This window comes from Amaranthus tricolor, chromosome 15, assembly GCF_026212465.1.
Source record: "Amaranthus tricolor cultivar Red isolate AtriRed21 chromosome 15, ASM2621246v1, whole genome shotgun sequence".
Lineage (NCBI taxonomy): Eukaryota > Viridiplantae > Streptophyta > Magnoliopsida > Caryophyllales > Amaranthaceae > Amaranthus > Amaranthus tricolor.
In genome coordinates, this window is record NC_080061.1 from 2,646,930 (window position 1) to 2,661,532 (window position 14,603).

Genomic DNA, 14,603 nt, shown 5'->3' on the forward strand with positions numbered 1-14,603 from the left:
TTTAATAAACTAAATATATATAAATCAGTATATTTTTACCCATACAAGAATTTATCTAAAACCATAAAAAAGCAGGTATTTGGGCCAGGAAGGTGTACGTGGCTGTGTCGGCAGATATTTAATTGGGCCGTATCCAACATCGGTCATGTCAAATTAGCCAACTTTGGAATAGAGAGAGCAAGTAGGTACCTGTCGTAATCGCCAAACTTTAGGCTAATACTCTTATAAGTTTAACCGACCGGAGTGAGGGTAAATTTATAGTAATATCCAAATTATATCATCATCATTAAAGATTAAAAAAAATACATTAAAAATTTATGTGTATTTTAATCCCACATTGATCTAATCTATTGAAGTTGATTGAAGGAAACTTTTATATCAACCAATTCATTAGCATCTTCTAATATTTTTGGAGGTGACACAATAATAATTGATATATAAGTAGAGGTTAATTAGTATTTTTGGCTTCTATATTATTTTACTATTTGTAATCAGCTTACTTTTTTATGATTTTTTTAGTCAATACCCTTAAAGAATGGGGCCATAACGCCCAAATTCATAAATTATTTGCTTGAAAATTTGAAATACTTAAAGAAAAAAAAAATTAATTAAATAAATTAAGTTTTAAACTTATTCCAAAAGTAAGCGTGAAATTCCGAAACCTGAGGTTTGGGGCTGTTCACAGTTACTAACTGCGAACAGGTCAAAAAAGACAAAATAATTGTTCGCACTTACTAACTGCGAACAGCTATTTCACCTGTTCGCAGTTATGTTCGCAGTTAGTAACTGCGAACAGCAACAGGACAAAATAGTTGTTCCCAGTTACTAAGTGGGAACAACTATTTTTTTCTTTTTTGACCTGTTTGTAGTTAGTAACTGCGAACATACCCAAACCTCAGGTTTGGAAATTTCACGCTTATTTTTGGAATAAGTTTAAAACTTAGTTTATTTAATTAATTTTTTTTTTTTTTTTGCTTAATTATTTCAAAAATTCTTATTTGCTTTAGCTACACAACACTAGACCTCTTTCACTCTTTGCCAATATGATTGAGCATCTAAGGGACAACTTTCATCCTTTAATGTTCTTAGAAGCAAGTTGGGAAGTTTGTAGTTAGGTCATTGAAAGTGAAATTACCCCCAAGAAGTGCTAATAATGTTGGCAATTAAACAAGGAAATACAAGCAAATTGTACAAAAAGGGGGTTCTCAATCCTATGCAAGTTTACATGAAAATGAAAATGGCAAAAACGTATCAACAAAGGCAATGTAATTGGGCAACCAATTGTGTTAAGAAATTGCTTTGAGGAAATTGTATAATGTGATCATTGATCATGTGAAGAGGATGGCTTGTTACTTCAAATTTGTTTGGTATACCAACCTCTACTTTACATAGAAAAAGTGTGTACAAGTATAATTAAGCATGTTAAGAATGATCTATATTTTTCTTTAATTCAATTTCTTCTTTGGAGTAGGTTATATAAGTAATAGAATTTAGCTACAAGATTAACTTAAAAATAAATTTAATCGCTCATAATATAAAGAGAACTTATTTTCATATTAAGGTTAGATAAAATTAATCTTTTATTTAAATAACTAACATTTGAAAAAGCATTTTATTTCGATTTTCCCTTGTAATAATCTAGTTAACTTAGTTTTTCAACATAATGTATTGAGTTATTGATAATAGTTTGTATCAATAGCATTTTAAAATATTTTATAAAGAATCGCAAATAGTATAGATTATTTGTACAACTTACAAAATATCAAAATTTTACTAATAATCTAGTAGAGATTGAGTGTTGACCTCATTTTGATGATTATATTTAATTTTAATTTGAATTGAACGAAAGTTTTTCGATTCAATATTACTATATTAATACAATTTTAATTGCCTCTCAGTTCCTTTAAATTTATCATATACAATTTAAGTATGTGAGACTTTTTAAAATTATTTATTGTTAAAAAAAAAGGGACTAGTAGCTTTCTTCAAGTTAAAAGATGGGAAGCCAAATCCTAGAGTCATAATTCATGAATAACTTAGCACAACAACACAATGTGAGTTGAAGTAGTATTTCATTCATCTGGGCCATACTCAAACAGTTAAAGCAAGATGGTGTTATCATTAGTGTAGACAACAAGAAGAAGGGAATTCCAAGCAAGTTGAAGTTTGGTGTTGGTTCAAACATGATTAAATCAAACATAGTGCACAATCCTATCTAAATTCACTAAGTCTAATTGTGAGACGATTTTAATTAGGTCAGCTCAAACTACATAAGAAATAAAGGTAAAATTAAAAATATGAAATAGTTTCCTATAAGTGGGAGTTCAAAATTTATTTTTTTCTTACTAATAAGTTATATGTATGGACCCGTTTTATGATGAGACATTCTCATACAAGATGGTCTGATTTCTCAAGTAGAGTCGAGTCCAACCTTCAATAAGGAGAAAATTTGAATAAAGTAAGATTATTTAACAACTTAACTCCAAAAATAAGCTTCGTGAAAACTTAATTCCCAAAATAAACGTCTGTACATCCAAACCTATCTTTGGAGTAAATTGCTGTTACTAACAGCGAAAGACAAAAAAAATTAATAAAATAAAAGCCATAAGCGACTTAGGGAGTTGACCGGTCAACTCCTTAAGTCACTGTTAATAACAGCGACTTTAAGGTTAACTAGTCAACTCCTTAAGTCACTGTTAATAATAACGACTTTAAGGTTAACTAGTCAACTCCTTAATCTCGTAGGTTGGAATGAGGAAGTAACTGAGAATTGGAAACTTAAAACGCATTAAGTCGCTGCTACTAACAGCGACTTAAAAAATTTTAAGTCGCTGCTACTAACAGCGACTTAAAAAATTTTAAGTCGCTGTTAGTAGCAGCGACTTACTCCAAGACTAGGTTGGAATGTACGGACGCTTATTTTGAAAATTAAATTTTCATGAAGCTTATTTTTGGAATTAAGTTGTTAAAACATCTTATTTTATTCAAATTTTCCAATAAGGAAACCATCCTTTAAATTGTGTAGTAAATAACGAAAGATTGAAAAAAATAAGATAAATAAACAATTTAATTCCGAATATAAGATTCGGGAAAACTTATGTCCCAAAATAAGCTTCCGTACATCCAAGCCTAGCCTCGGGTAAGTCGCTGTTAGTAACAGCGAATGAGGAGAAAAAAAAAAATTAAAAGGCCCTAAGTCGCTGTTAGTAACAGCGACTTATAAAAAAAAAATATATAAATATATTTTTTTTTAAATTTTAATAGTATTGAACTTGAAGTAGCTGTATTTTTTTGTTTTTGGAGCAGCTTGTTTTTTAACCTTCAAACAATTATTTAATAGCAGATGAACTAACTATATAAACTTGTTATTTTTTGATTAATCTTCCGATGTGGGATTGTTTTCTGGAACACATCAAAATAAATGAAACCAAAAATTAGCTCACGAATAGAGCACCGATGCGGGACTAAGTTATTGAAGAGGAAGACATCCACCATTGAAGAAGACCACTGTTTTCCTAAATAGATTCATTTGGTTCATTACAATTGTCGTTTTGATTGTTATGATTATGATTGTTAAGAACAGATATTATTAACATGGAACTCAGAAAAAAATATATTATACAATTTCCTTGCAAACACCACTACTTTCTAACTTTTTTTCCTGCATCCCTGCTTCCAGATGGAACTTAGAGACTACAATCCGCTACAGCATAGTGGAGGTTTCCACCAGAAGCTCAGCCAGCTAGTTGAAGAGAGCTTACAACCAGGGTAAATTTTTTAATCGTCATGTATCTATCTAGCATCTCGTCAGGTTGGCATCATGCCATATAAGCTTGTAGCACCCATGATAATAGAGTTAGGTAAGAAGAAATGTGCTCTGGCCTCTGTGAAAGTTTGTTCTGCTATTTTAATGTTTAATGTCACATCTTCATGCTTACTAAATTCTTCATACAGCAGCATCCGCATCAACAGTAACTCTATCTGTTGAATTTGTGGTGTTGTTTTAATTATTTTGGGTACATTTTACACTAAACCTGATCCAGCTCAAGTGGAGTGCATATTCTATGTTTGCATCTTGCATGCATAATCTCAACCCTCAATAGTACAATCAGATTAGTCATTGATTTACAAATGGTTGGTTAATTTCAGCAATGCATGACACTCCTAATTGCTAAGAGCGTATATAATCAATTTGAAAACGTTTTAGATTTTATATTTTGAAAAAAAGAGGATTCTCTTTCTAAAGCTTCCTCATATGAAGCTAGTTTAGCCTTTATATTCCCTTACGAGGTTCCAGAACTCCCAGTACGAGGTTCCTTCTCCTATGGAATGGTTCATTGAGCATCCGATGAAAAATCCATCTAGGAGTTCTGTTGCTTGAACTGTCAACAAAGGGCTGGTGTGACTGTCATGGTTCACAGCTCTGTCGTGATCAAACAATGATTGGACTACGACAGGAACATCGAGGGGTGAAAGTATGTCGGATACTGTCATGGGTAGTGCAGCATGGATGAAACGCGCACCAGGGCCTTTGTTGCAGTCGACAAAGATGAGACTTTCATGCCAGGTTGTGAAGATGCTGTGTCAACAATGGTTAATGCATAACAAACCACCAACTGTGTCAACAATGGACAATCAGACAGATTATTGAAAAATGCTTCACCGAGTTGTCCTCTTCAATAACTTAGTCCCACATCGGTGCTCTATTCGTGAGCTAATTTTTGGTTTCATTTATTTTGATGTGTTCCAGAAAACAATCCCACATCGGAAGATTAATCAAATAATAACAAGTTTATATAGTTAATTCATCTGCTATCAAATAATTGTTTGAAGGTTAAAAACAAGCTGCTCCAAAAATAAAAAAATACAACTACTTCAAGTTCAGTACTATTAAAATTTAAAAAAAAAAAATATTTTTTTTTTAAGTCGCTGTTAGTAACAGCGACTTAAGGGGTTGACTGGTCAACTCCTTAAGTCGCTGTTACTAACAGCGACTTAGGGCCTTTTAATTTTTTGTTTTCTCCTCATTCGCTGTTACTAACAGCGACTTACCCGAGGCTAGGCTTGGATGTACGGAAGCTTATTTTGGGACATAAGTTTTCCCGAATCTTATATTTTGAATTAAATTGTTTATTTATCTTATTTTTTTCAATCTTTCGTAAATAACCGCCCATCAAGCCCAATCTTGACAAAATAGGAAGATTGAAATAAATAAGATTAATTAGCATTTTAATTCCAAGTATAAGATTGGGATAAACTTATGTCCCAAAATAAGCTTCCGTACGTCCAAGCCTAGCTTCGGGTAAGTCGCTGTTAGTAACAGCGACTTAAGGGAAAAAAAAAAAATAAATAAAAAGTTGTAAGTCGCTGTTAGTAACAGCGACTTATAGCTTTATTTTTAATTTTTTTTTAAATTTAAAAACTAAACTAGCCGTTGTTAATTAGAAAAATAGCCGTTAGAATGTGAAAATAGCCGTTGTAATGTTGTTGTATAAATAGGTCCATCATTTCTTATACTTCATTTTATCCATTCTAGATCATTCTTATTCTTTTCCATCAATTGTTAAAGTTAACATAAGGTATTTTGTTAGTTTTATTATTGTAAATGTAAACATTATTTTTGAAAGTTCACTAACGTTAATATATTATATGTATTATGTAGATGTCAAAGGAGCATTGTATTGAAGAGCTTTGTGATTGTGGTTATGAAGTTGAGATTAATAATGATTGGAGCGACTTCGATCCAGGGCGTGAATTTGTTGCTTGCCCTTTCTACTTGGCTGACGGATTAGGATGCACATACTTTCGCTGGATTGCTCCGGAGGGTACAAAATGGCAGAGAGACTTAATAATAAGGCTTGAGAAGGAAAAACAAGAGCTTAAAGATGAGGTATTTAATCTAAAGAGACAAATGGATGATATGGCACATAGGAAAGAAGAGACTGAAAGAATTATGAAAAAGTTAACTAAGCCTTCTTAGTTAGCGACGGTAGTTTAACTTAATGCATGAAGTATGTAATTGGATTTGGATTTGTTGAACTTGCTTGAAATTGTGTTGAATGTTGAATAGCAACATCCTTATTTGAATATGATTGTATGTTTTTGATTAAATTTATGCTGCATTGTTCGCGGAATGATTCATCGCCCAAAAGTTTTAGTAGTTAACATCAATTCACTCATAATAAACGTGTGATACTACGGTAAAAATATATACATGTACATATATTTACAATTTACACACAAAAGACCAACAGTTACAAATGAGTATGTACAAATGTTCAATAATTACAAAACTATTGTAATGCTAATCCTCCTCCTGTACCCTGTCTAATTGTGACGGTTTACGACGCCTTCTACGATAGTAAGATGCAGTCGCATGACGCTCGGGTAGGGGAGGGGATTGATAGTTTGATGATGTGGCACCCTGTGAGGACCCGACACAGTAGTCCGGACACGTTAAGTCAACCTCCTCAAGATGAACGTCGGGTTGATGAGCAGATGACTCGTACGCGTACGTAGTGGTGTGGGGCGCAGTTACTTCCGGAATGAAGTGTTGAAACTGCGTGCCTTGGAGTATGCCTTGGGCAATCTCCCGTACGGGCTCCTCTTGGGAGGAGCCGATGACTGATGCAATGCCCTGTGCCTGCAGTAAGACTTAATTATTAATGAAATGTTTAAAGTGTAAGTTGTAAGGATAATAATTAAATTTGAAGAATACTTACAAAGTGTGTCATCGTCGGTGCTGCAGGATTGTACTGGGATGCCGCCAAGATACCTCGTGGTGTCATCCATCGGCGAGTAATGGAGAGGAACCACGGCATGTAATCCGCCGTAGTAGGTGCGCCTGCAGCCTCGATCGGCGCACCTTGGGCAAGCAGATCTAGCCTGTGCTCCCAACGAGCGACATGCCGCCAGTTCACCTCTATCCAGTTCTTGGGATCCCGACCCTTGCGAGAGTGGTGGAGCTCCGCTTCTGTGTCGCATGGAGGCGGGATGCCCTGTACCATCCCAAATTGGCGCAGTACGCGCTCAGGGAGATGCACTTCGACCATGTCGAAGCAGATCAGAGGTACAAATGCTCTCCACGCCCCTGACAATATGCCCGAGTGCTGAGGCAATGCAGCGTATGCCTCAGCGGGGTAAGGGTCCCATAGAAACTAAACGTGAAAATTCGATTAATAAATTACTCAATTTGATACTTATAAAACAAGTTGTGGTGAAGTTGTTACCTGGTCAGCACGTAATAGATCGAGCTGATCGCGGTAGAACCCCACGCCCGATCCAGTGTGGGTCCTTGATCGTCTTTCAAAGGACCACCGCGATCCATATGGCACATGCGGGGGAGGAAGCAGTGGTGGCGCAAATGCACCACGACCCACACTCCTCATCGGTTGACCAATGAGAACATGCTCCCATGCCCAAAGCTAAGAATTACCTGTACATCCCATAGCACACTGCTCCTGTGACTCGCCTGCATCGTAAGGACACTAGGGTCCAGAGGGCCTGGAGCTGCTGGATCCATCTCTCCTGCAATTAAATAATAAGTAAGCCTTATGTAATCTACAATTAATTAAGAAGTACTGAAAATGTGTATTTGTTTGTTATATAATCCTGACTTTATATACTCAAATATATATACTATTTACCTTGACGTGCAAGTTCTAGTATTATGACCGTCAATACCACACCGTCGACAAGTGTTGCGTGTTCGCGATCCTTCGTCCATCTCGTTCGCGATCCTCCTGGACTTAGGTCTTCCTAAACCACGAATGTGATTTGGATCGTGTAACACCTCAACACCGGTGTATTGAGGCCATGCCCTCTTATCAATTAACGGCAAGAATATGCATTCATACGTGTTAACATAGCTCTGGGTCTTGTAGCAGGAGTCCACAAATCGCTCATAGGATAAGTGTCGTTTAATGCATACGGCAAGAACATGAGAACAAGGTAAGTGAAATATGGACGGTTTGTTACAAGTGCATTTCATCTCGCTCATATCCACACTTTGTATTTTACCACCCTTAGCCGATCCTCTATTACCACGCCCAGTCTTAACTTGGAAAAGGCCTCGTCTGTAGTCAAATGCGATGATCTCATGGTAGTTTGCCTTCTCGGTGTTACGGGTGATAATTCTAGTGGCGTGTGAAGTGTACATGTTTCCCCCAATTAACCACGCGTTTGCATTCTTGCGTCTTTTTACAAAATAATCATTAACACGATAGAAGGTAAACTCCACAAGAGTGGTTATCGGCAAGAAACGCACACCCTTCATCACGTTATTGAATACTTCGGCCAAGTTCGTATTAGTAACACCGTACCTATACCCTCCATCGTGACATATTGACCATTTAGACATATCACCAACTTCATCAATCCAAAAAAGTGCTTCACGATTAACAACACCAATGGCCTTCAATCCCTCGACGACTTTATTGGGTTGTCTTTGCTCTGCAGTCCTACCAAACATTTTCTTCAACTTCACATTACCCATTTGACGATTGAAGTTGCTTAACAAATGCCTCAAGCAAAACCTATGATGGGCGTTTGGAGGTTGCCATTCCGGCTCCTCCATAGTTGCTAGAATGCCCGCATGCCTATCGGAAATAACGCATAACCCTGGACTATGCATCACATGCTTACGAACACAGCCCATAAACCAAGACCACGCGGCTATGCATTCTTTTTCGACCAAAGCAAAGGCAAGCGGGAATATTCCCTTGTTCCCATCTTGGGCAATCGCAGTCAACAACGTATGGCGATACTTACCATACAAATGTGTTCCGTCAATGGCAATAACGGGTTTGCAATACTTAAATCCCTCAATACTAGGTTGGAAAGCCCAAAACACGCGTTGAAAAGTTCTAATACTAGGACGGACATACACACCGACATCATTATCTTCCTTAAAGAACCACTCAACTACGGTACCGGGGTTTGAAATTTGCAGTGCCTTCAGGAAGCGTGGAACAAGAGGATAAGAATCTTCCCACGTACCATAGATGGAGAGAAGGGCTTGCTGTTTAGCACACCAAGCCCGCTTATAGGTCACTTCCACACCGAATTGGTCTTTGACCATTTGCCGGACAATAGAAACCTTAATTGATGGGTCTTGAGCAACACAATTTCTAATACGATTGTTAATCACGGAAGATGTCAAATGAATGTGCCCAGCTGACACGTTTTCAGTACTTAAAATACAACCCCCGTGCTTCCCTTTATAAGTAATTATCTCCCATGACGGTGAATAGGAGGTCTTCCTAGCCCTAAGCCTCCAACCACACCCTCTCTTACACTTCAACGTGAGCACGGTTTGATTTGAAGTCTCAGTTCTGTACTCAACGTTCCTACGAATATGATACAATCTAACAGCGTCTAACAAGGCATCCTTGTTGTCAAACATCATACCCTTTTGAAACTCTCCTTCGTCGGTGTAGGTTGTATCACAATCCCAAGACCTCCAAGAGTTGTCCTCAATGTGTTCATCTAGAGGGGGAACCAGTGCGTAGGGTGTAGGGGCAACGATTGTTGGAATGTTTCCTAAAGTCATGTCATTAGCTAGAGCCTCCTCGTCAATACCCACATCATCCTCAGAAGGAGCTTCAACGAGTTCATTACTCTCACTATTAACATCATCCCAAGGCTCATTTGTATCTTGTAAGTTAAAAGTAACATCATTTGACACTTGAAATTGAACTTGATTGGGTTCATTACAAGGATAAGAGGAAGATGGCATAAAGGGATTTTGGGTTTCTTGGGTAGGGAAGGGCGTATGAGAAGGAGCAGAAGGAGTTATATTCATAAATGCATTTGTTTCCACTACGTTCACATCTTCGTTCCCTAGGGGTACCTCTTCTACATATAACTCTAAAGAAGGACTAAGGGTAGACCTTGAATACTCCCACATTGCATCTATAGCCTCCTCATCCTCAACCGGAAAAGCTAACAAATCTCCACTCAGATTGTATTTAAAACTTAAATTAACAGTACTTCTTGTAGTGTCAATGCCAATCCTAGAGCATATAAAATGTTTAAATTCATTCAAATCCATGTATGAGTTGCATGCAAACAGTTTACGTTTTCCCCCAACATACTTAACATTATTACTAGTTGATCGAATTGAACCATTCCAAAAGCATACAACGGTGACACGAAATGAAGCCATTTCTACAACAACACATAAAAAATCAACATCACCATCAACTTCATAAATATATGACCACTATACATTTTACATTCAACTAATAATTCTGAAACAAACTTTTAAAAGTGAGGATCAATGTAAATAACAACTACATTTGACATAATCGTAGAGCTCAAGTGTAAATGCCCAGTACACATGAAATACATTTTAAATTCACCACCAAATGAAAAAATTTATAATAAAAACGAACCTCAATTAGCTGTAGATCAAGAAGAATTACGTAATTGGAAGCTTGTCAACCTACATTAATGTGAAAATTGATTAAAACACAACAAACCCTAATTTTTCGAATATTGAAAAAAAAACCAAAAAAAATTACCTTAGATCGATCTAAGAAGACTACAGCACTAATTACTAGTACAAACTTGAAACTTGATGACCTTAGTTGAAGGAATGAAGATCCTTACAAGGTTGGAATGAAGAAGGAGAAAGTAGAGAATTTCGGGAGAAAAGTATATCGCGAAATGAAGTGAGGAAGAAGAAGGATTCTGGAAAAATATAAAGCTATAAGTCGCTGTTACTAACAGCGACTTACAACTTTTTATTTTATTTATTTTTTTTCCTTAAGTCGCTGTTACTAACAGCGACTTACCCGAGGCTAGGCTTGGACGTACGAAAGCTTATTTTGGGACATAAGTTTATCCCAATCTTATACTTGGAATTAAAATGTTAATTAATCTTATTTATTTCAATCTTTCGACAAAATAAGCCCAAAGGTATTCTGGGCTTTTTTGGGATAAAAAAAGCACCAAAGAAGAAATACGAAAATTTGAATAAAATAAGATTATTTAACAACTTAATTCCAAAAATAAGCTTTGTGAAAACTTATTTTCCAAAATAAGCGTCTGTACATCCAAGCCTAGCCTCGGGAACTTTCACTGTTACTAACAGCGACTTTTAAATTAAAAAAATTTTTTTTTTTTTAAGTCGCTGTTAGTAACAACAACTTAATGCGTTTTAAGTTTTCAGCTCTCAGTTACTTCCTTATTCTAGCCGACAAGATTAAGGAGTTACCAGTTAACCTTAAAGTCGCTGTTAGTAACAGCGACTTTGTCCTTTTAATTTTTTTTTTTCATCTTTCGCTGTTAGTAACAGCGACTTAACCCGAGGCTAGGCTTGGATGTATGGACGCTTATTTTGAAAAATAAGTTTTCACGGAGCTTATTTTTGGAATTAAGTTGTTAAATGATCTTATTTTATTCAAATTTTCGAAGAAATACACTAGTGGTTTTTTAAAAGTTATATGGAAGGCCAAAAGAAGTGGAGGTTAAATGAAAATTAAGCTTATAATCTTACTTGGAAAATCCAGTACTTGCTATAATTAGTTATGATTCGATTCTCTTCACTATATTTATTTGTTACGTATTTTTTTCTTTGAACTAACCGATCCAACATAATATTTAAGAAAATACAATAGTGATATATTAAAAGAAATCTAAACGTAGAAATATTTAATGTAAAATAAGTATTACTTGATCTTTATTTGTGTAATTTTTTATATAAAATAAATTGAATTAATTTTTATCGACTTAAAACTCTATATAACCTTCTTTTACAAGACAGACCGAAAAAATATAAACCCTAATAGTTCAAAGATATGAGCAAGCGACATTTGTACAAATGTTAGCAATATATACTATATATAGATACTCCTCCCATTTTAAAGTGTTGTTTAGCATTTTATTTTGGGTTATTTTTTTGTTGGTTACATTGAGAATCCTTCTTCATAGAGAAAGTTTTTCTAATTGATTGAAGAAATAAATAAAACAAATTCATTGGTTCATTAATTTGAAAAAGGATTGTAAAAATATTAAAAGTCTCTTAAATTGTTTACCCAAATACAAAATCAAAAATTAATAAAATTCAAACTAAAATTAATATCTAATTTTTAATTCCAATGGTAAAACATAAAGTAAAACACTTCATAACTACTGTTATTAATTAGGGGCAAAGACAAAGTTACTTTAGAGAAATAACTCTTGGAAATAATGAGCCACACTCGCCTTAAAAATTTTTTGCAGTAGTGTTAATATGGAAAATTTTAGCCCATTTTTATTTAAATCTTGACTTCACGACTTCTATTAAGAAAATTACAAATTACAAATAGTAATAATTATTACAAATTCTTATAGAGAAAATTACAAATTCTCAAGTTTTAAATGAATAATTATTGAGTTTTAAGTTATCTCAAAAAAAAAAAAAAAAAAAAAACTCACAAGTCACACTAATCAGTAATAAAAATCTAATATTATGTTATCATAAATCAATCTAAATAGCTTTAAAAAATAAGTAGTAAACGGAATCTTTCGGAATTTCAATATAATAACAATTGCTGATATTCGGAGAAAATGACAGTGTAAAAGAATCAAACAATCAATTATCTGAAGACTTATTCAGCAAGTATAAGCCCATTAAATCTTTAGTACTCCAATTTGTCAAAGAACTTAAGTCATCGAAGTCGTATACGAGGAATAAAATAATTGTTATCATTATTTAAAAATAATTGCACTATCATCTAATTCAATTATTAATCTTTTAGTAGTACCTTCTTTTATTTTTGTTTGATTTATCTTAATGTAAATTTTATTAATATTAATTTTTCATATTTTTTATTACAAGGTGGATCAAGTGGAGAGGACATGTGAGAATCAATCTCAAAACCTTTCTTTGAACGCAAATTCTTGTATGAGATGGTTTAACCGTGAAACGTGCTTCATACTTGAATTAAAATAACCCAATAATATAAACTCTTAGCATAATAGACCTTTTGTATGAACTCTTCTCACGGTGAGATAGTTTCATATAATAAGGTTTGTTCTTGAAAAGTGACACAACTTTTTTATAAATTTTTAACTAAACATAATTATAAATATTTAGAATTTAAATAATGTATTAACAATTGTGTAAAATCAAATAAGACATCTTATTAAAATAGGAGCGAATATGATTTTAAAATTCACTAATTTTCTATTGAGATCGTCTTTTAGAGAGACAACCTCATTTGGATCAATGCGTTTATATTTATTTGTTTTTTTAAACCACTTCCTATATATGGGAGTTTAGTTTTCTTTCTTTACTTATTATTCTTTACTAATGAATTGTTTGTATGGAATGACTCCCGATGAAATGATCTCTATGCAAGACCTGCGTATAAAGTCAATGTATGAAAAACGATGTGCTTATCCTCTTGTTTACAAAGCGACTAGCCTAGTAAATCCTTTATTTCCGGTAATAAGAATCCCCTACATACGAATAGAATTAATTGTGATAAATTATAATTTTATTTTATTTTTCATCAAATCAACAAAAAAAAATAAATAATAAAATAAAATGAAATTATAATTACATACCTATCAATCACTCATCAAATTATGTGAGATGGTAACATTTTTCTTTTTTAATTCTCCAATCGTTATTAGAGTATATAATAATTAATTGATTTTATTAGATATAATATTTAAATCCTTGGATTACTTGAAAGTTACAAAATCATTTTTTTAAATAATATTCGTCATTCATGACATTTCCTTTTGACCGCCAAGTAGGTCTAGGCATAGAAAATTAGTTGATTAATAATAAATAAATATGAATACATATAAACTCAATCATAGAAAAAAAAAATTAAACGTACAAAAATAAAATTTGACTTTGTTTATATTTTTTTTGATAAAAGACTCGTTAATTTCATATTAACTTTATTAATATTATAATAAATTTATATCATTAAATTGTACTTACATGATTTTTGAAAATTAATGAGTAAGAAGGCTGAACTTTTTGTCCATATTTTATTAACTTTGTTGATACAAGACTGAAGACCCTGACTTTTAATTATAAGGGAAGTCATATAAGTCTAAAATGTATGAAAAATTATACGTTTGTTAAGATTTATTATTCAATCATTAAAACAATTAATACACTAGTTTAATTAGTTCAATTTCACTTGATTAATAAAACAAATGCTTAAAATTATCAATATTAGCTTAGCGGTAGGGATTGTCATAAATTGGATTTAGATCAGGTACAACAAGATTTGAATTTAAACCCATTAATTTTTGGTAAATCAAGATCCACATTCCAATCTTTAAGGTCTGAAAATTTATAGAACTCGGACTCAAACCCGCCAAGACTAATGAGTTCAGAGTCCTAACTGAATTTAATTATTTATACTTAAAAGAATTTACATTTTATAGGTTTTATCAATATTAATAGGGATCTATAGGTTAGACAAAAGCATTAATCAAGTCTAAATAAATATATAATATGTTTAAAATGAACTAAAATTGATTTTGAGTTTAGTACTAAGTTAGGTCTTTTAAAAATTGGGAGCTCAATTGGATCCGAATTGAGGCTTGGGTCAAGTTTAGGTCCAAGACCCAAGTCTCAAATCTAAATACTT

The 14,603-nt window shown here is 33.6% G+C and overlaps 2 protein-coding genes across 2 annotated transcripts; one reads left to right on the forward strand and one right to left on the reverse strand.

Moving 5' to 3' along the window:
• The first annotated feature begins 3,434 nt into the window (after positions 1 to 3,434).
• Positions 3,435 to 6,122, forward strand: LOC130801529 (uncharacterized). The gene is made up of 2 exons (XM_057665400.1): positions 3,435 to 3,768; positions 5,663 to 6,122. Exon 2 carries the CDS (start codon positions 5,663 to 5,665, stop codon positions 5,978 to 5,980), a length of 318 nt encoding a protein of 105 aa, XP_057521383.1. The 5' UTR covers positions 3,435 to 3,768; the 3' UTR covers positions 5,981 to 6,122.
• Positions 6,123 to 7,642: 1,520 nt separating this feature from the next.
• LOC130801765 (uncharacterized) lies at positions 7,643 to 7,990 on the reverse strand. The gene has a single exon (XM_057665645.1). The coding sequence runs from the start codon at positions 7,988 to 7,990 to the stop codon at positions 7,643 to 7,645; it is 348 nt and encodes a 115-aa protein (XP_057521628.1).
• Positions 7,991 to 14,603: the final 6,613 nt, after the last annotated feature.

Excerpts from the sequence above, each read along its gene's own strand:
- LOC130801529 (XM_057665400.1), top strand. The coding sequence starts at position 5,663 with ATGTCAAAGGAGCATTGTATTGAAGAGCTTTGTGATTGTGGTTATGAA.
- LOC130801765 (XM_057665645.1), bottom strand. The coding sequence starts at position 7,990 with ATGAAATGCACTTGTAACAAACCGTCCATATTTCACTTACCTTGTTCT.